The sequence below is a fragment of the Lynx rufus genome, unplaced genomic scaffold (genome assembly GCF_022079265.1).
Source record: "Lynx rufus isolate CCGP_SWC_20201006 ecotype Redwood Valley unplaced genomic scaffold, mLynRuf1.p SCAF_14, whole genome shotgun sequence".
NCBI classification, from domain to species: domain Eukaryota; kingdom Metazoa; phylum Chordata; class Mammalia; order Carnivora; family Felidae; genus Lynx; species Lynx rufus.
Window position 1 is genome coordinate 45,665,496 of NW_025814828.1, and position 15,604 is coordinate 45,681,099.

Here is a 15,604-nt window from a genome sequence, read left to right on the forward strand (position 1 = left end):
AGCATTCCTGTATACCTTGGGTAAATTCCCAGCAGTGCTATTGCTGGGTCATAGGGTAGGTCTATTCTTAATTTTTTGAGGAGCCTCCACACTGTTTTCCAGAGCGGCTGTACCAGTTTGCATTCCCACCAACAGTGCTAGAGGGTTCCTGTTTCTCCACATCCTCTCCAGCATCTATAGTCTCCTGATTTGTTCATTTTGGCCACTCTGGCGTGAGACGATATCTCAGTGTGTTTTTAATTTGTATTTCCCTGATGAGGAGTGATGCTGAGCCTCTTTTCATGTGCCTGTTGGCCATCTGGATGTCTTCTTTAGAGATGTGCCTATTCATGTTTTCTGCCCATTTCGTCACTGAATTATTTGTTTTTCGGGTGTGGAGTTTGGTGAGTTCTGTATAGATTTTGGATACTAGCCCTTTGCCCGATATGTCATTTGCAAATATCTCTTCCCATTCTGTTGCTTGCCTTTTAGTTTTGTTGACTGTTTCCTTTGCAGTACAAAAGCTTTTTATCTTCATGAGATCCCAATAGTTCATTTGCTTTTAATTCCCTTGCCTTTGGGGATGTGTCAAGTAAGAAATTGCTGCGCCTGAGGTCAGAGAGGTTTTTTCCTGCTTTCTCCTCTAGGGTTTTGATAGTTTCCTGTCTCACATTCAGGTCCTTTACCTATTTTGAGTTTATCTTTGTGAATGGTGTAAGAAAGTGGTCTAGTTTCATTCTGCATGTTGCCATCCAGCTCTCCCAAAACCATTTGTGAAAGAGATTGTCTTTTTCCATTGGATATTCTTTGCTGCTTTGTCAAAGATTAGTTGGCTATACTTTTCTGGGTCTAATTCTGGGGTTTCTATTCTACTCCATTGGTCTATGTGTCTGTTTTTGTGCCAGTACCATGCTGTCTTGATGATTACAGCTTTGTAGTAGAGGCTAAAGTCTGGGATTGTGATGCCTACCACTTTGGTCTTCTTCCTCAAAATTACTTTGGCTATTCAGAGTCTTTTGTGGTTCCATACAAACTTTAGGATTGTATGTTCTAGCTTTCAGAGGAATGCTGGTGCAATTTTGTTGCATGGAATGTGTAGACTGCTTTGGGTAGTATTGACATTTTAACAATATTTATTCTTCCAATCCATGAGCACGGAATGCTTTTCCATTTCTGTCTTCTTCAATTTCCTTCATAAGCTTTCAAAAGTTTTCAGCTCACAGATCTTTTACATCTTTGGTTAGGTTTATTCCTAGGTATTTTATGATTCTCGATGCAACTGTGAGTGGGATCAGTTTCTTTACTTGTCTTTCTGTTGCTTCATTGTTAGTGTATAAGAATGAAACTGATTTCTGTACATTGATTTTGTATCCTGCAACTTTGCTGAATTCATGTATCAGTTCTAGCAGACGTTTGGTGGAGTCTATCGGGTTTTCCATGTATAATATCATGTCGTCTGCAAAAAGTGAAAGGTTGACTTCATCTTTGCCAATTTTGATGCCTTTGATTTCCTTTTGTTGTCTGCTTACTGATGCTAGCACTTCCAACACTATGTTAAACAACAGCAGTGAGAGTGGACATCCCTGTTGTGTTCCTGATCTCAGGGAGAAAGCGCTCAGTTTTTCCCCATTGAGGATGATATTAGCTGTGGGCTTTTCATAAATGGCTTTGATGATGTTTAAGGATGTTCCTTCTATCCCAACCTTCTCGAGGGTTTTTCTTAAGAAACGATGCTGAATTTTGTCAAATCCTTTTTCTGCATCGATTGACAGGATCATATGGTTCTTATCTTTTCTTTTATTGATGTGATGTATCACATTGATTGATTTGCGAATGTTGAAACAGCCCTGCAGCCCACGAATGAATCCCGCTAGATCATGGAAAATAATTCTTTTTATATGCTGTTGAATTCGATTTGCTAGTATCTTATTGAGAATTTTTGCGTCCATATTCATCAGGGATATTGGCTTGTAGTTCTCTTTTTTTACTGGGCCTCTGTCCGGTTTAGGAATCAAAGTAATGCTGGCTTCATAGAATGAGTCTGGAAGTTTTCCTTCCCTTTCTATTTTTTGGAATAGCTTGAGAAGGTTAGGTATTATCTCTGCTTTAAATTTCTGGTACAATTCCCCTGGGAAGCCATCGGGTCCTGGACTCTTATTTGTTGGGAGATTTTTGATAACTCGTTCAATTTATTCACTGGTTAAGTTCAAGTTTTCTATTTCTTCCTGTTTGAGTTTTGGAAGTGTGTGGGTATTTAGGAATTTGTCCATTTCTTCCAGGTTGCCCAGTTTGTTGGCATATAATTTTTCATAGTGTTCCCTGATAATGGCTTGTATTTCTGAGGGACTGGTTGTCATAATTCCATTTTCATTCATGATTTTATCTATTTGGATCATCTCCCTTTTCCTTTTGAGAAGCCTGGCTAAAGGTTTATCAATTTTGTGTGTTTTTTCAAAAAACCAACTCTTGGTTTCACTGATCTCCTCTACAGTTTTTTTAGATTCTATATTGTTTACTTCTGCTCTACTCTTCATTATTTCTCTTCTTCTGCTGGGTTTGGGGTGTCTTTGCTGTTCTGCTTCTATTTCCTATAGGTGTACTGTTAGATTTTGTATTTGGGATTTTTCTTGTTCCTTGAGATAGGCCTAGATTGCAATGTATTTTCCTCTCAGGACTGCCTTCGCTGCATCCCAAAGCATTTGGATTGTTGTGTTTTCATTTTCATCTGTTTCCATATATTTTTAAATTTCTCCTCTAATTGCCTGGTTCACCCATTCATTCTTTAATAGGGTGTTCTTTACTTCCATACTTTTGGAGGTTTTCCTGACTTTTTCTTGTGGTTGATTTCAAGTTTCATAGGACTGTGGTCTGCAAGTGTGCATGGTATGATCTCAATTCTTTTACAATTATGAAGGGCTGTTTTGTGACCCAAAATAGTATGCGATATATCTTGGAGAATGTTCCATGTGCACTTGAGAATAAAGTATATTCTGTTGCTTTGGGATGCAGAGTTCTAAATAGATCTGTCAAGTCCATCTAATCCAATGTATCATTGAGGGCCCTTGTTTCTTTATTGATCCTGTGTCAAGATGATCTATCCATTGTTGTAAGTGGAGTATCAAAGTCCCCTGCAATTACCATTCTTTTCAAGAAGGTTGCTTGTGTTTGTGATTGTTTTATACATTTGGGGGCTCCCGTATTTGGCACACAGACATTTATAATTGTTAGCTCTTCCTCATGGACAGACCCTGTAATTATTACATAATGCCATTCTTCATCTCTTGTTACAGCCTTTAATTTAAAGTCTAGTTTGTCTGATATAAGTATGGCTACTCCAGCTTTCTTTTGACTTCCAGTAGCATGATAGATAGTTCTCCATCCCCTCACTTTCAATCTGAAGGTGTCCTCGGGTCTAAAATGAGTCTCTTGTAGATAGCAAATAGATATGTTTTGCTTTTTTATCCATTCTGATACCCTATGTCTTTTGGTTGGAGCATTTAGTCCATTTACATTCAGTGATATAATTGAAAGATATGGGTTTAGAAGTCATTGTGATGTCTGTAGATGTCATGCTTGTAGTGATGTCTCTGGTACTTTGTGGTCCTTGCAACATTTCACTCACAGAATCCCCCTTAGGATCTCTTGTAGGACTGGTTTAGTGGTGATGAATTCCTTCAGTTTTTGTTTGTTTGGGAAGACCTTTATCTCTCCTTCTATTTTTAAAGACAGACTTGCTGGATGAAGGATTCTCGGCTGCATTTTTTTTTTCTGTTCATCACATTGAAGATTTCTTGCCATTCCTTTCTGGCCTGCCAAGTTTCAGTAGGTAGGTCAGCTACTACCCTTATGTGTTTACCTTTGTAAGTTAGGGCCTGTTTATTCCCTAGCTGCTTTCAGAATTCTCTACTTTATCCTTGTATTTTGACAGTTTCACTGATATGTCATGCAGAACATCGATTCAAGTTACATCTGAAGGGAGTTTTCTGTGTGCCTCTTGGATTTCAATGCCTGTTTCCTTCCCCAGATCAGGGAAGTTCTCAGCTGTAATTTGTTCAAGTACACCTTCAGCCCCTTTCTCTGTCTCTTCTTTTTCTTCTTCTGGTATTACCATGATATGGATATTGCTCTGTTTGATTGCGTCACTTAGTGCTCTAATTCTCCCCTCATACTCCTGGATTTTTTAAATATTTTTCTCAGCTTCCTCTTTTCCATAATTTTATCTTCTTATTCACCTATTCTCTCCTCTGCCTCTTTAATCCGAGCTGTGGTTGCCATTTTATTTTGCACCTCATTTATAGCATTTTTTAGCTCCTCCTGACTATTTCTTAGTCCCTTGATCTCTGTAGCAATAGATTCTCTGCTATAGAGAAAAAATTCGTCTATACTTTTTTGAAGCCCAGAGATTAACTTTATGACCATTATTCTAAATTCTTGTTCCGTTATATTGCTTAAATCATTTCTGATCAATTCATTAGCTGTTGCTACTTCCTGGAGTTTGTTTTGAGGAGAGTTCATCCGTTTTGTTATTTTGGATAGTCCCTGGGGTGTTGCCAAACTGCAGGGCACGTCCCCTGTGCTGTCTGGAGTAACTTGTTTTCGTGGGTGGTGCCACAGTGAGACCTGATGTCTGTCCCCAGCCCACAGATGGGGCCACAGTCAGACTGGTGTGTACCCTATCTTCCCCTCTCCCAGGGGCAGGACTCACTGTGCAGAGGTGTGGCCCCTACCTGGGCTCCTTGCACACTGCCAGGCTTGTGGTGAGACTTGGATGGGATCTGGCCAAGGGCGTATTAGAAGGGGTGGATCCGCAAGGTGTACAGAGGCAGGAGGGGCAGGTTTAGCTAGCTTTGCCTTTGGTGGTCCCCTGCGGGAGGAGCCCTGCAGCTCTGGTAGAGAGGCAGACCAGTCGGAGGGATAGATCCACAGAAGCACAGCGTTGGGTGCTTGCACTGTGCAAGGAGGTTCAGTGATGGGAACTGGTTCCCTTTGGGATTACGGCTGGGGGATGGGAGAGGGAGATGGCGCTTGCCAGCACCTTTGTTCCCCACCGAACTGAGCTCTGTCTCCTGGGGCTCAACAACTCTCCCTCCTACTGTCCTCTCGCCCTCCTGCTCTCTGAGCAGAGCTGTTGACTTTTAACATTCCAGATGTTAAGTCCCGCTGACTGTCAGAACTCATGCAGTCCGCCCCTCTGTTTTTGCAATCCAGACTTCAGGGGCTCTGCCTTGCTGGGCAGGCTGCCCCTCCACTGTCCCGGCTCCCTCCTGCCAGTCCGTGTAACATGCACCGCCTCTCCGCCCTTCCTAACCTCTTCCGTGGGCCTCTTGACTACACTTGGCTCCAGAGAGTCCGTTCTGCTAGGTTTCTGGAGGTTTTCTGGGTTATTTAGGCAGGTGTGGGTGGAATCTAAGTGATCAGCAGGACAAGGTGAGCCCAGTGCCCTCCTATGCAGCCATCTTTCGCCGGAACTCTCCTCTATAATTTTTATTGTCATCTCACTTTCAGTGTATTTGTAATATGTGAGAATCCTTGGTAAAGGTCATACATCTCCGTACTTATTCTGCATCTGCTTCTGCCAGGTGCTCCAAAGGATCAACTACCCCGAATTACTTTTGAGGTATTTCAGCTTGAGATTTTTAGACTAAGTAATGTACATTCAAATCATAACCTATATAAGGGAAAGCCCAAGATTATGAATGCAAAGAAACTATTTTTCTCAACCCAGAGACCAGGGTGAAACAGATAAACTCTGCCATCTACCTGGATTGATGGGCACATTTTTTTTCTATCCTATTCTTCAATGGACTATATATACCCTTTAGAGATTCAGGTTTAATCTGGGTTCAAAGAACTCTCCACCTCATAGAGGGCTCAAGGCCTTGTATCATATCACTGAGTAGGTGAAAGCCAAAGCTGCTAGTCACAAGACTAGCATATCCCTAGGGCTTCCATAGCATACCTTGAATGGTTTAAATTATCAGTTCCTTTTTTTGTGTGTGTCTGGGTCCTGGTAATTTCCATTACTTATAGATAGCTCATTAAGTATTGATATTCAAACCACAATGAACTATTATCTAAACATGTCACATATTTCCAAGAATCCATACCTTTCCTTGAAGGTCTTGTTATTTTCTCCCATTCTTTGCAAGGCAAACTTCTATTTATGCTTCACTATCCTTCAAGAGTCACCTAAAATTGCATCTTAGAAAAGCCTGCTTTGCAAGGCTGGCTCTGGGTACTTGAATGGTAAACAGCTCTCTGTACTAATATAAAACTTTCCCTGATGAGAATGACTCACTGTGCCTAGAGTGGCTTATTCTGAACACATATTTTCTTTCTGAGAGGCTGAAATTTGGTATGCATCAGACAGACAGTGTTTAAAACATATATAAAAAAACTTAGACACTTGGGTCTCTAGTGAATGAGCTTCTTTGGTAGATGACACTTCACATGTTATCATAACTTATTTCTGAAGAAATCAGTACATCTCGAGTGACTCCACTGGGAGAAGACTCTTGGAAGGTTATGCCTGGTTTCCTCTGGACTCTATGTGCCTTTTCCCTTTGCTGATTTTGCTTTGTACCCTTTGATTGTAAGAAATCATAGACCTGAATATAACTATATGCTGAGTCCCTGTGAATCACTGAACCTCAGGGTGGTCTTGGGGGCCACTGACAAATAGCTTATGAAGCAAATGTTAACTAAACTCCATTCTACAATTAGTCAACTGGCCAAGTAACAAATTCCTTTAGGGAATTCTGCAGTTCCACAGATCACACATAACTTCAGCAATGGTTACCCACTAAGGGTAATTTATCTAAGGTGAAAATGTTAGCAATAAAAAATGCTGGCAGTAAGTTAGTAACAATGTGGTAGCAAAAAAAAAAAATGTGGTAGCTAGGTAAGAAGTCTTGGATAGATGATAATTTCTGTGCAAATACAAAAGATTCCATTTGAATTTTGATCCTATTGGATATAATCACAATACTCTATAGTAATGTCTAAAAAACTAAAAACTGGTTTAGAAATACAAGGGCTACTCCAGTTAATGAATATCCTGAATATCTAATTAAAACTTACAAACAGGTATTTTATGTTGAATATTCTTATTTCATCATCCACATGGATTAACTATTACTTCTGTTATAACCTCGTCCTTATATACATGACAAGAAAAAGTAAATTAATTAATCAAAGCCACTTCTTAATATCCACTCTGGATATCACAAAATGTTTACAAGGTAAGGCACAACAGGAATACAAACGAACAGCAACAACATTACCTGTAATTTCTTGAAGCACATTTTTCTAAATATATATGTAACTACATTTGCAGCAAGATACACAGCAGTTTTATAAGAAAAAGCATATCTTTAAAGTATTATGTATCTATATAGCACTAGTAGTAGAATGTTAAACTCCATGAGTGCATTTTGTTCACTGATATAACCCAAGCTTCTACAGCAGTGCTTGGCACATAGTAAGCACTCAAATAAATATTTGTCAAATGAATAAATGTGGTTTATTAGTGCTAATTTTATGCTCCTATATCACATACAAGGATTCTGTCACAGAAGTTTATACCCATATAATAAATTACAGACATTTTAAAGTGTAAATGCTCACCAATGAAGCTTACTCTAAAAATAGTGAAATAATAATGAATTGAATACTTTGTAGTTTACATAGTCATTTCCTCATAAAAAGACTGTCCTTCTAATAAAATACTGAAAAATAGAAATAGGGATGCCATAAGGTTAACTTAAAAGACGTATTCAAGATATTGCTTCTGAAAACATTCAGAAAGCTACTGTAAAAAGTAACAGCAACTCATTGAAAGTAAAAATGAAATATGCAGTGAAAATCATAGCTCAATTATAACCACCTACTTAATTAATATTCATTTCAAATTCTAAATGCAACATTTTAACCCTTTAATCCTTCCTATTTAGGTTTTCTTACATTTCCTATGAGAAAGTAATTATATATAACTTTTAATTTTTTTTAAGTTGATTTATTTATTTTGAGAGAGAGAGAGAGAGGGAGACTGCCTAAGTAAGGTAGGCACAGAGAAAGAGGGAGAGGGAACTCCAAGCACGCTCTGCGCTGTAAGCCCAGAGCCCGACAGGGGGCTTGAACTCACGAACCCTGCGATCATGACCTGAACCGAGATGAACAGTAGGAGGCTTAACCAACTGAGCCACTGAGTTGCCAAGAAAATAATTATTTTTGTAAAAAGCTACACAATACCTATTATATGTGTCTATACACTATGATCTACTCAGTCTTATTTGGAGTAATCTAGATCTAAATTACAAAAATATGAGATAGAGGAAAAGCATGAATGGGGAAAGGACAGAAAGAGAGGGAGGGAGAGAATCCCAAGCAGACTCTGCCCTGTCAGCACAGAGTCTGATGCTGGGCTTGAACTCATGAACTGTGAGATCATGACCTGACCCTAAACCAAGAGTTGGATGCTTAACCAACTGAGACACCCAGGTACCCCCCAAAATAGATTTTTATCATCAATTTGTTCTGGAAAATATTTCTAATAAACTATACATGTACACAGCTGAAGAAAATATAAGATACATCTACATATGAATGACTTCTATTTGACTGTACACACCTAAAATGTAAAGACCTTAGACAAGAAGTCAAAATTTGTCATTTGGGACTCACAACCTTCCCTATCTGCTTTTAAGTTCATGACATATAGTCAGCCACCTACTCTCTGCCCCAATTCCTTCCAACCATTTTTATATGATGACATATATGGAAAACAATACTATTTACATAGCAACCCAGAGAAAATGGAAGAGGTTGCTCATTTCTAGAGGTGACCCAGCTACCTCAGTACCCACTTGTACTTGTAAGTGACAAAGGGATCAGTACCTCAGCATACTTTTATTTAACCCATTTATAGCACAGGATGGGCATACCAATTAGTCTACTCTCCCTCTTCTCCTAACCATAAGTTACAAAAAAATTTCAACAAGAATATTTTAAGAAAATCATTCCTAGGACCACATAAATTTTAAGCTATTTATTTACAATTATGAGACAACTGAGGAGAAATTTAAATGAAAAAGAGCTTCTTAATAAATTCAATTACAACTATTCCTTTACTATTCTTAGAAAAGTATTCTTTAAATCTAACTGGAAGATGAACAGTGACAATAAACTGCCTTCACGGGACAACAGCAGAGAAGAATAAAGAGGAAAATTTTGTAATTTAATTTTACTATTCCTCTGATTTATAAGAGAAGTAAACAAGGGTCTAGGTAGGCTAAAATCTATTCCAAAGAGGTACTGAAGACAGAAATGCTTTATATTTTTTTAAGGTTTTATTTTAACTCCAGTAGGTTAACATACAGTGTAATATCCATTTCAGGTGTACAATACAGGGTTTCATCACTTTGATAAAACACCCACTGCTCATAATAAGTGCCCTCTTTAATCCCCATCATCTATTTAACCCATTCCCCCCACTCACCTCCCTACGGTAACCATCATTCTCAGAATGACTTATTTCGCTTAGCATAATACACTCTAGTTATATCCATGTCATTTCAAAAGGCTAGATTTCACACTTTTTTATGGATGAGTAATATTCCATTGTGTATACATATACACACACATACACACACACCACCTCTTATTTATCCATTTATCTGTTAATGGACACTTGGGCTGCTTCCATAATTTGGCTATTTTACAAAATGCTTCCATACACATAGGGTGTATGTACCCCCTGTGAACTACTTTTTTTGTATTTTTTGGTTAAATACCCAGTAATGCAATTGTTAGATCATAGAGTAGTTCCATTTTTCACATTCTGAGGAACATCCATACTGTTTTTCCAGAGTGGCTGCACCAGTTTGCCTTCTCACCAACAGCGTACAAGTATTCCATTTTCTCCACATCCTCAGCAGCACCTGTTGTTTCATGTGATGCTGATTTTAGCCATTCTGACAGTTATAAGGTGATATCTCATTGTAGTTATGATTTGCATTTCCCTGATGGTAAGCGATGATGAGCATCTTCTCAGGTGTCCACTGACCATCTGTATATGTTCTTTGGAAAAATGTCTGTTCATGTCGGCTGCCCATTTTTTAATTGGATTATTCATTTTGGGGGTAATGAGTTTTAGAAGTTCTTTATACATTTTGGATACTAACCCTTGATCAGATATGTCATTTGCAAATATCTTCTCCCATTCCAAAGGTTGTCTTTTAGTTTTGTTGGTGATATCCTTTGCTGTGCAGATTTTTATTTTGATGAAGTCTCAATAGTTTATTTTTACTTTTGTTTCCTTTGCCTCAGGAAACATACCTAGAAAGAACTTGCTACAGCCAATGCCAGAAGACTTACTGCCTGTGTTCTCTTCTAGAATTTTTATGATTTCAGGTCTCACAGTTATGTCTTTGATCCATTTTGAATTTATGTTTCTGTATGGAGTAATAAAGTGGTCCTGCTTCATTCTTTTGCATTTTGCTATCCAGTTTTCCCAACACTGTTTGTTGAAGAGACAATGTTCTTCCCGTTAGATATTCTTTCCTGCTTTGTCAAGGATTAACTGACCATGTAGTTATGGATTCCTTCCTGGGTTTTCTATTCTGAACACATTTATCTATGTGTCTTTTTGCACCAACACCATAATATTTTGACTAATACAGCTTTGTAATATAACTTCAAATAAGGAATTGTGATGCCTCCAGCTTTCCTTTCTTTATCAAGGATTCTTTGGCTATTTGGGATCTTTTGTGGTTCCATACAAATTTTAAGATTCTTTGTTCTAGCTCTGTGAAAAAATGCTTTTGGTATTTTGATAGGGATAACATGAAATGTGTAGATTGCTTTAGGTACCATAAACGTTTTGACAATATTTGTTCTTCCAATTCATGAGCGTGAAATGTCTTTCCATTTCCCTGTGTCCTCTTCATGTCTTTCATCTGGATTTCATACTTTCCAGAGTATAAGTCTTTCACCTTCTTGGTTGACTTTGTTCCCAGGAATCTTCTTGCATTTGGTAAAATTGTAAATGAGTCTGAGTCCTTAATTTCTGTTTCTTCTTCTTCATTATTGGTGTATAGAAATGCAACAGACTTCTGTACATTGATTTTGTATCCTGCCACTTTACTGAATTTAAAAGTTACAGAAATTTTGTGGACTCTTTCAGGTTTTCTATATAGAGTATCATGGCATCTGGAAATAGTAAAATTTTGACTCCTTCCTTGCTGATTTGGATGCATTTTCTTTCTTTTTGTTGTCTATTTGCTGTGGGTAGGACTTCCAGTAATATGCTAAATAACAATGGTGAGAATGGACATTCCTGTCTTGATCCTGACCACAGAGGAAAAACTCTCAGTTTTTCCCCACTAGTGATGATATTAGCTGTGGTTTTTTCATATATGGCCTTTATTCTGTACAGGTATGTTCCCTTTAAATCTACTTTATTGAAGGTTTTCATCATGAATGGATGCTGTACTGTGTCAAATGCATTTTCTGCATCTACTGAAATGACCATATGGTTCTTTATCCTTTCTTTTACTAATGTGGATTGATTTGTGAATGCTGAACCACCCTTGCACCCCAGGAAGCCATCTGGCCCTGGACTTCTGTTTGCTGGAAAAATTTTGGTTACTGATTCAATTTCCTTGGAGGTTATCAATCAGTTCCAGTTTCCTATTTCCTCCTATTTCAGTTTTGGTAGTTTATATGTTTTTAGGAATTTATCCATTTCTTCCAGATTGCCCAATTTATTGGCATATAGTTTTTCATAATATAATCTTATAATTGTATTTCTGTGGTGTTATGATCTCTCTTCTCTCATTTGTGATTCTATTTATTTGGGTCCTTTCTCTTTTCTTTTTGATAAGTCTGGCTAGGGGGTTACCAATTTTATTATTTTTTTTCAACAAGCCACCCCTTCTTTCATTGATCTATTTAGTGGGGTGTTTTTGTTTTGTCATCTGTATCATTTATTTCAGCTCTAATCTTTATTATTATACTTCTTCTGCTGGTTCAGCCTTCATTCGTTATTCTTTTTTTTTTTTTTTTAGCTCCTTTAGGTTTAAGGTTAGGTTGTGTATTTGAGATATTTCTTGCTTCTTGAGGTAGGCCTACATTGCCATATACCTTCTTCTTCTGACTGCTTTTACTGCATCACAAAGGCTTTGGACCACCGTGTTCCCATTTCATTTGTTTCCATGTATTTTTTTTTATTTATTCTTTACTTTCCTGGTTGACCCATTCATTCTTTAGTTAGATGTTCTTTAGCCTTCATGTATTTGTGGTCTTTCCAAATTTCTTCTTGTGGATGTCTTCTAGTTTCATAGCATTGTAGTCATAAAATATGTATCATATAATCTCTATCTTTTTGCACCTGTTAAGGCATCATTTGTAACCTAGCATGTGACTTATTCTGGAGAATGTTCCAGGTGTACTTAAGAAGAATGTGTATACTGCTGCTTTAAGATTCAGTGTTCTCAATATATCTGATAAGTCCATCTGGTCCAGTGTGTCCTTCAAAGTCATTGTTTCCTTGTTAATTTTCTGTTTAGATGATCTGTCCATTAATGTAAGTGGGGTATTAAAGTCCACTACTCTTACTATATTATTATCAATTAATTCCTTTGTATTTGTTACTGTTTTATATTATTATGTTAATTTTACAGAGACAGAGTGCGAGGGGGTGAGAGGGTCAGAGGGAAAGAGAGAGAATCTTAAGCAGGCTCCATGCTCAGCACAGAGTCCAATGTATGGCTTGATCCCACAACCCATCAGGACCTGAGCCAAAATCAAGAGTCAGATGCTCAACCAACTGAACCACCCAGGTGTCCCGTTAACTGTTTATATATTTGAGTGTTCCAAGTTGGGGGCATAAATATTTATAATTGTTAAATCTTCTTATTGGACAGACCCCTTTATTATGATAGAATGCCCTTTCATCTCTTGTTACAGTTTTTGGTTAAAACCTAGCTTGTCTGAAATAAGCATGGCTACTCTGGCTTTCCTTTGATGTCCACTTGCAAGATAAATGTTTCTCCATCCTCACTTTCAATCTGCAGGTGTCTTTAGGTCTAAAATAGTCTCTTGTAGGCAGCATGTAGATGGGTCTTGGTTTTTTATCCATTCTGACACCCTAAGTCTTTTGATTGGAACACTTAGTCCATTTACATTCAGAGTAATTACTGACAAATATGAATTTAGTACCATTTTATTACTTGTTTTGCCAATGTTCCTGAAGATTTTCTCTGTTCCTTTCTATTCTTTGTCGATTTTGGTCCTTCTTTCCCAAAGTGTCCCCTTCACATTTCTTGCAGGGCTAGTTTAATGGTCATGAACTCCTTTAGTTTTTGTTTGTCTGGGGAACTATTTCTCTCCTATTCTGAATGACAGCCTTACTGGATACAATATTCATGGCTGCAGATTTCTCCAACTCAACACTCTGAATATATCATGCCCCTCTCTTTTGGCCTGCCAAGTTTGTTTAGAAATCTCCGGCTAGCCTTATGGATTTTCCCTTGTAAGTTAAAGACTTCTTTTGTCTTGCTGTTTTTAAGATGTTTTTATCACTATATTTTGCAAATTTAGTTAGAATATATCTTGGTGTTGGCCTGCTTTTACTGGTTTTGAAGGGAGTTCTCTGTGCCTCCTGGATCTGGATTTCTGTTTACTTCCCAACATTAAGGAAGTTTTCAGCTATTATTTCCTCAAATACTTTTTCTTCCCCCTATTCCTTGAAGAGTGAAATGTTTATTAAGGAATCACCAAATTAGTTCAGCTGCAGCCCAAAACCCAGCCATGCTTGTTTGAACTCAAGGTCATTTACCTAGGTGGCACCTATCTCTCTTCCCTTTACAGTAAACTGCTTTGCTACATGATTCTCAAGTGACAACTATTTAGAGCTATTTACACTGTTCTGTCTTTAGATATTTGCTATTTCAAATATTCAGATTTTTAGTCCCAGCTTTGGAATTCCTAGACACCCAGTCAGGCAACACTAGGATATATGGGGCCTTAACACTAACCCTTCAAATCAAGATATAGGTCAAAGCAACTTTAGCCAGTAGAAAATTCAAAGATGTTCAGTTGTGGGGCACCTGGGTGGCTCAGTTGGTTAAGCGTCCAACTGCGGCTCAGGTCATGATCTCACAGATCAGGAGTTTGAGCCCCCGTCAGGCTCTGTGCTGACAGCCCAGACCCTGGAGTCTGATTTGGATCCTGTCTCCCTCTCTCTCTGCCCCTCCCCGATTCATGCTGTCTTCCCCCCCCAAAAAATAAACATTAAATAAATAAACTTCAAAAGACATTCAGTTGTATGTACACTCATGCACAAGAGAAAAAGAGAAAGAGAAAGCAAAAGAGGTGATAAGCTGTACATGATACAGGGAAAATTTAAAGTATACAACTATAGATTATGACAAATTACAAAGGAAAAAGCCTAAACTATTAACACTACTTTCACTGTACAGAGTTAATTACAACCATACTTGATTATAAGCAATGTTTCTAGTCATTTATATGTAGTTAAGTGAAAATACCATGGTGGTTCTGAAATTAGATGTGTCTAGGTCTGAGTCTCACTTGTACCAATCATTTATAAAAATAAAAATTATCAACAGCATTGCAAGTCTACTCAAGAATTAAGTTAGCTAATGCATGGAGTGAAAACAATACAGCAATCAGTTTATATACATATACATAAACACTAGCTTTTCTTTCTTCCTTTCCTCTTAAATACCAGAGAGAGCACAATGACTTGCTTAGAATTAAACATTCACCAGATACTTGTTATTATGTGACCTGATTATTCTAGATGCTTACAAGCTGAGGAAAGATATTCCTTTGAGCAAAAGAGTAAGGATAATTAATAACTGAGAAAACCATGGCCATGATATTTTCTAAATCAATGTTCCATGATAAAGGCAACATTCATTAGACTCACTTTCTTCCAGCTTTAACGAAACTGAGGGATTGCTTCCCGTTTCATCCACATTTCCATCACCACCCCCTCGAGATCTTGAATTCCAGACTTTAATCACTTCAACATCATTGTCACTGCCACTTCCACTTGAGCTACTATCTTTTTTTCCTTTTTTACCCTTTGTTTTCTTCTTTCTAAAAAAGGAATAAATTTAAACTGTTAGGAAAGCATAGTAAAGACACAAATGCCAATTATGAGAGGACAATCAGCAATTAGGGATTTTAAATGTGTTAACACAGGACACAAAAAGTATTCAATTTACTTTGTATAATCATCGGAGCTTAAACTCATGGAAGTTTCATCGGAATCTGAAGCTATAAATTCATCCATACTGTCTTCATCAAAGTATCCCTAGAGGAAAAAAAATGATGAATATTTTAATAGTTTATTTCAACTTCTATTGAAAATTATAATGATATTTATTTTATCTAAGGATAAATTAATTTTCATGGGACAAGAAAGAGCTAAGGAACTATCATAGATTAGAAAAAATAAAGGAGACAGGATAGATATGCTTACTAAATGCAATGTGAGGTCTTGGATTGAATCATGGAAAAGAAAAAGGACATACATACAAAACTGATGAAATCTAATTAAAGTCTGTTGTTTAGTTAATAGTATAGACTCAATGTT

The 15,604-nt window shown here is 37.5% G+C and overlaps 1 protein-coding gene across 7 annotated transcripts in view; it reads right to left on the reverse strand.

The window, feature by feature from the left end:
- The window catches only part of ATRX (ATRX chromatin remodeler), a 322,803-nt gene that overhangs the window by 85,594 nt on the left and 221,605 nt on the right, over positions 1-15,604 (reverse strand). For all 7 annotated transcript variants that reach the window (XM_047076254.1, XM_047076252.1, XM_047076256.1 and 4 more), the window contains 2 exons: positions 15,234-15,322; positions 14,933-15,105 (listed from right to left, as the gene is read on the reverse strand). In XM_047076254.1, coding sequence (XP_046932210.1) covers positions 14,933-15,105; positions 15,234-15,322 — 262 coding nt within the window. The remainder of the gene's footprint in view (positions 1-14,932; positions 15,106-15,233; positions 15,323-15,604) is intronic.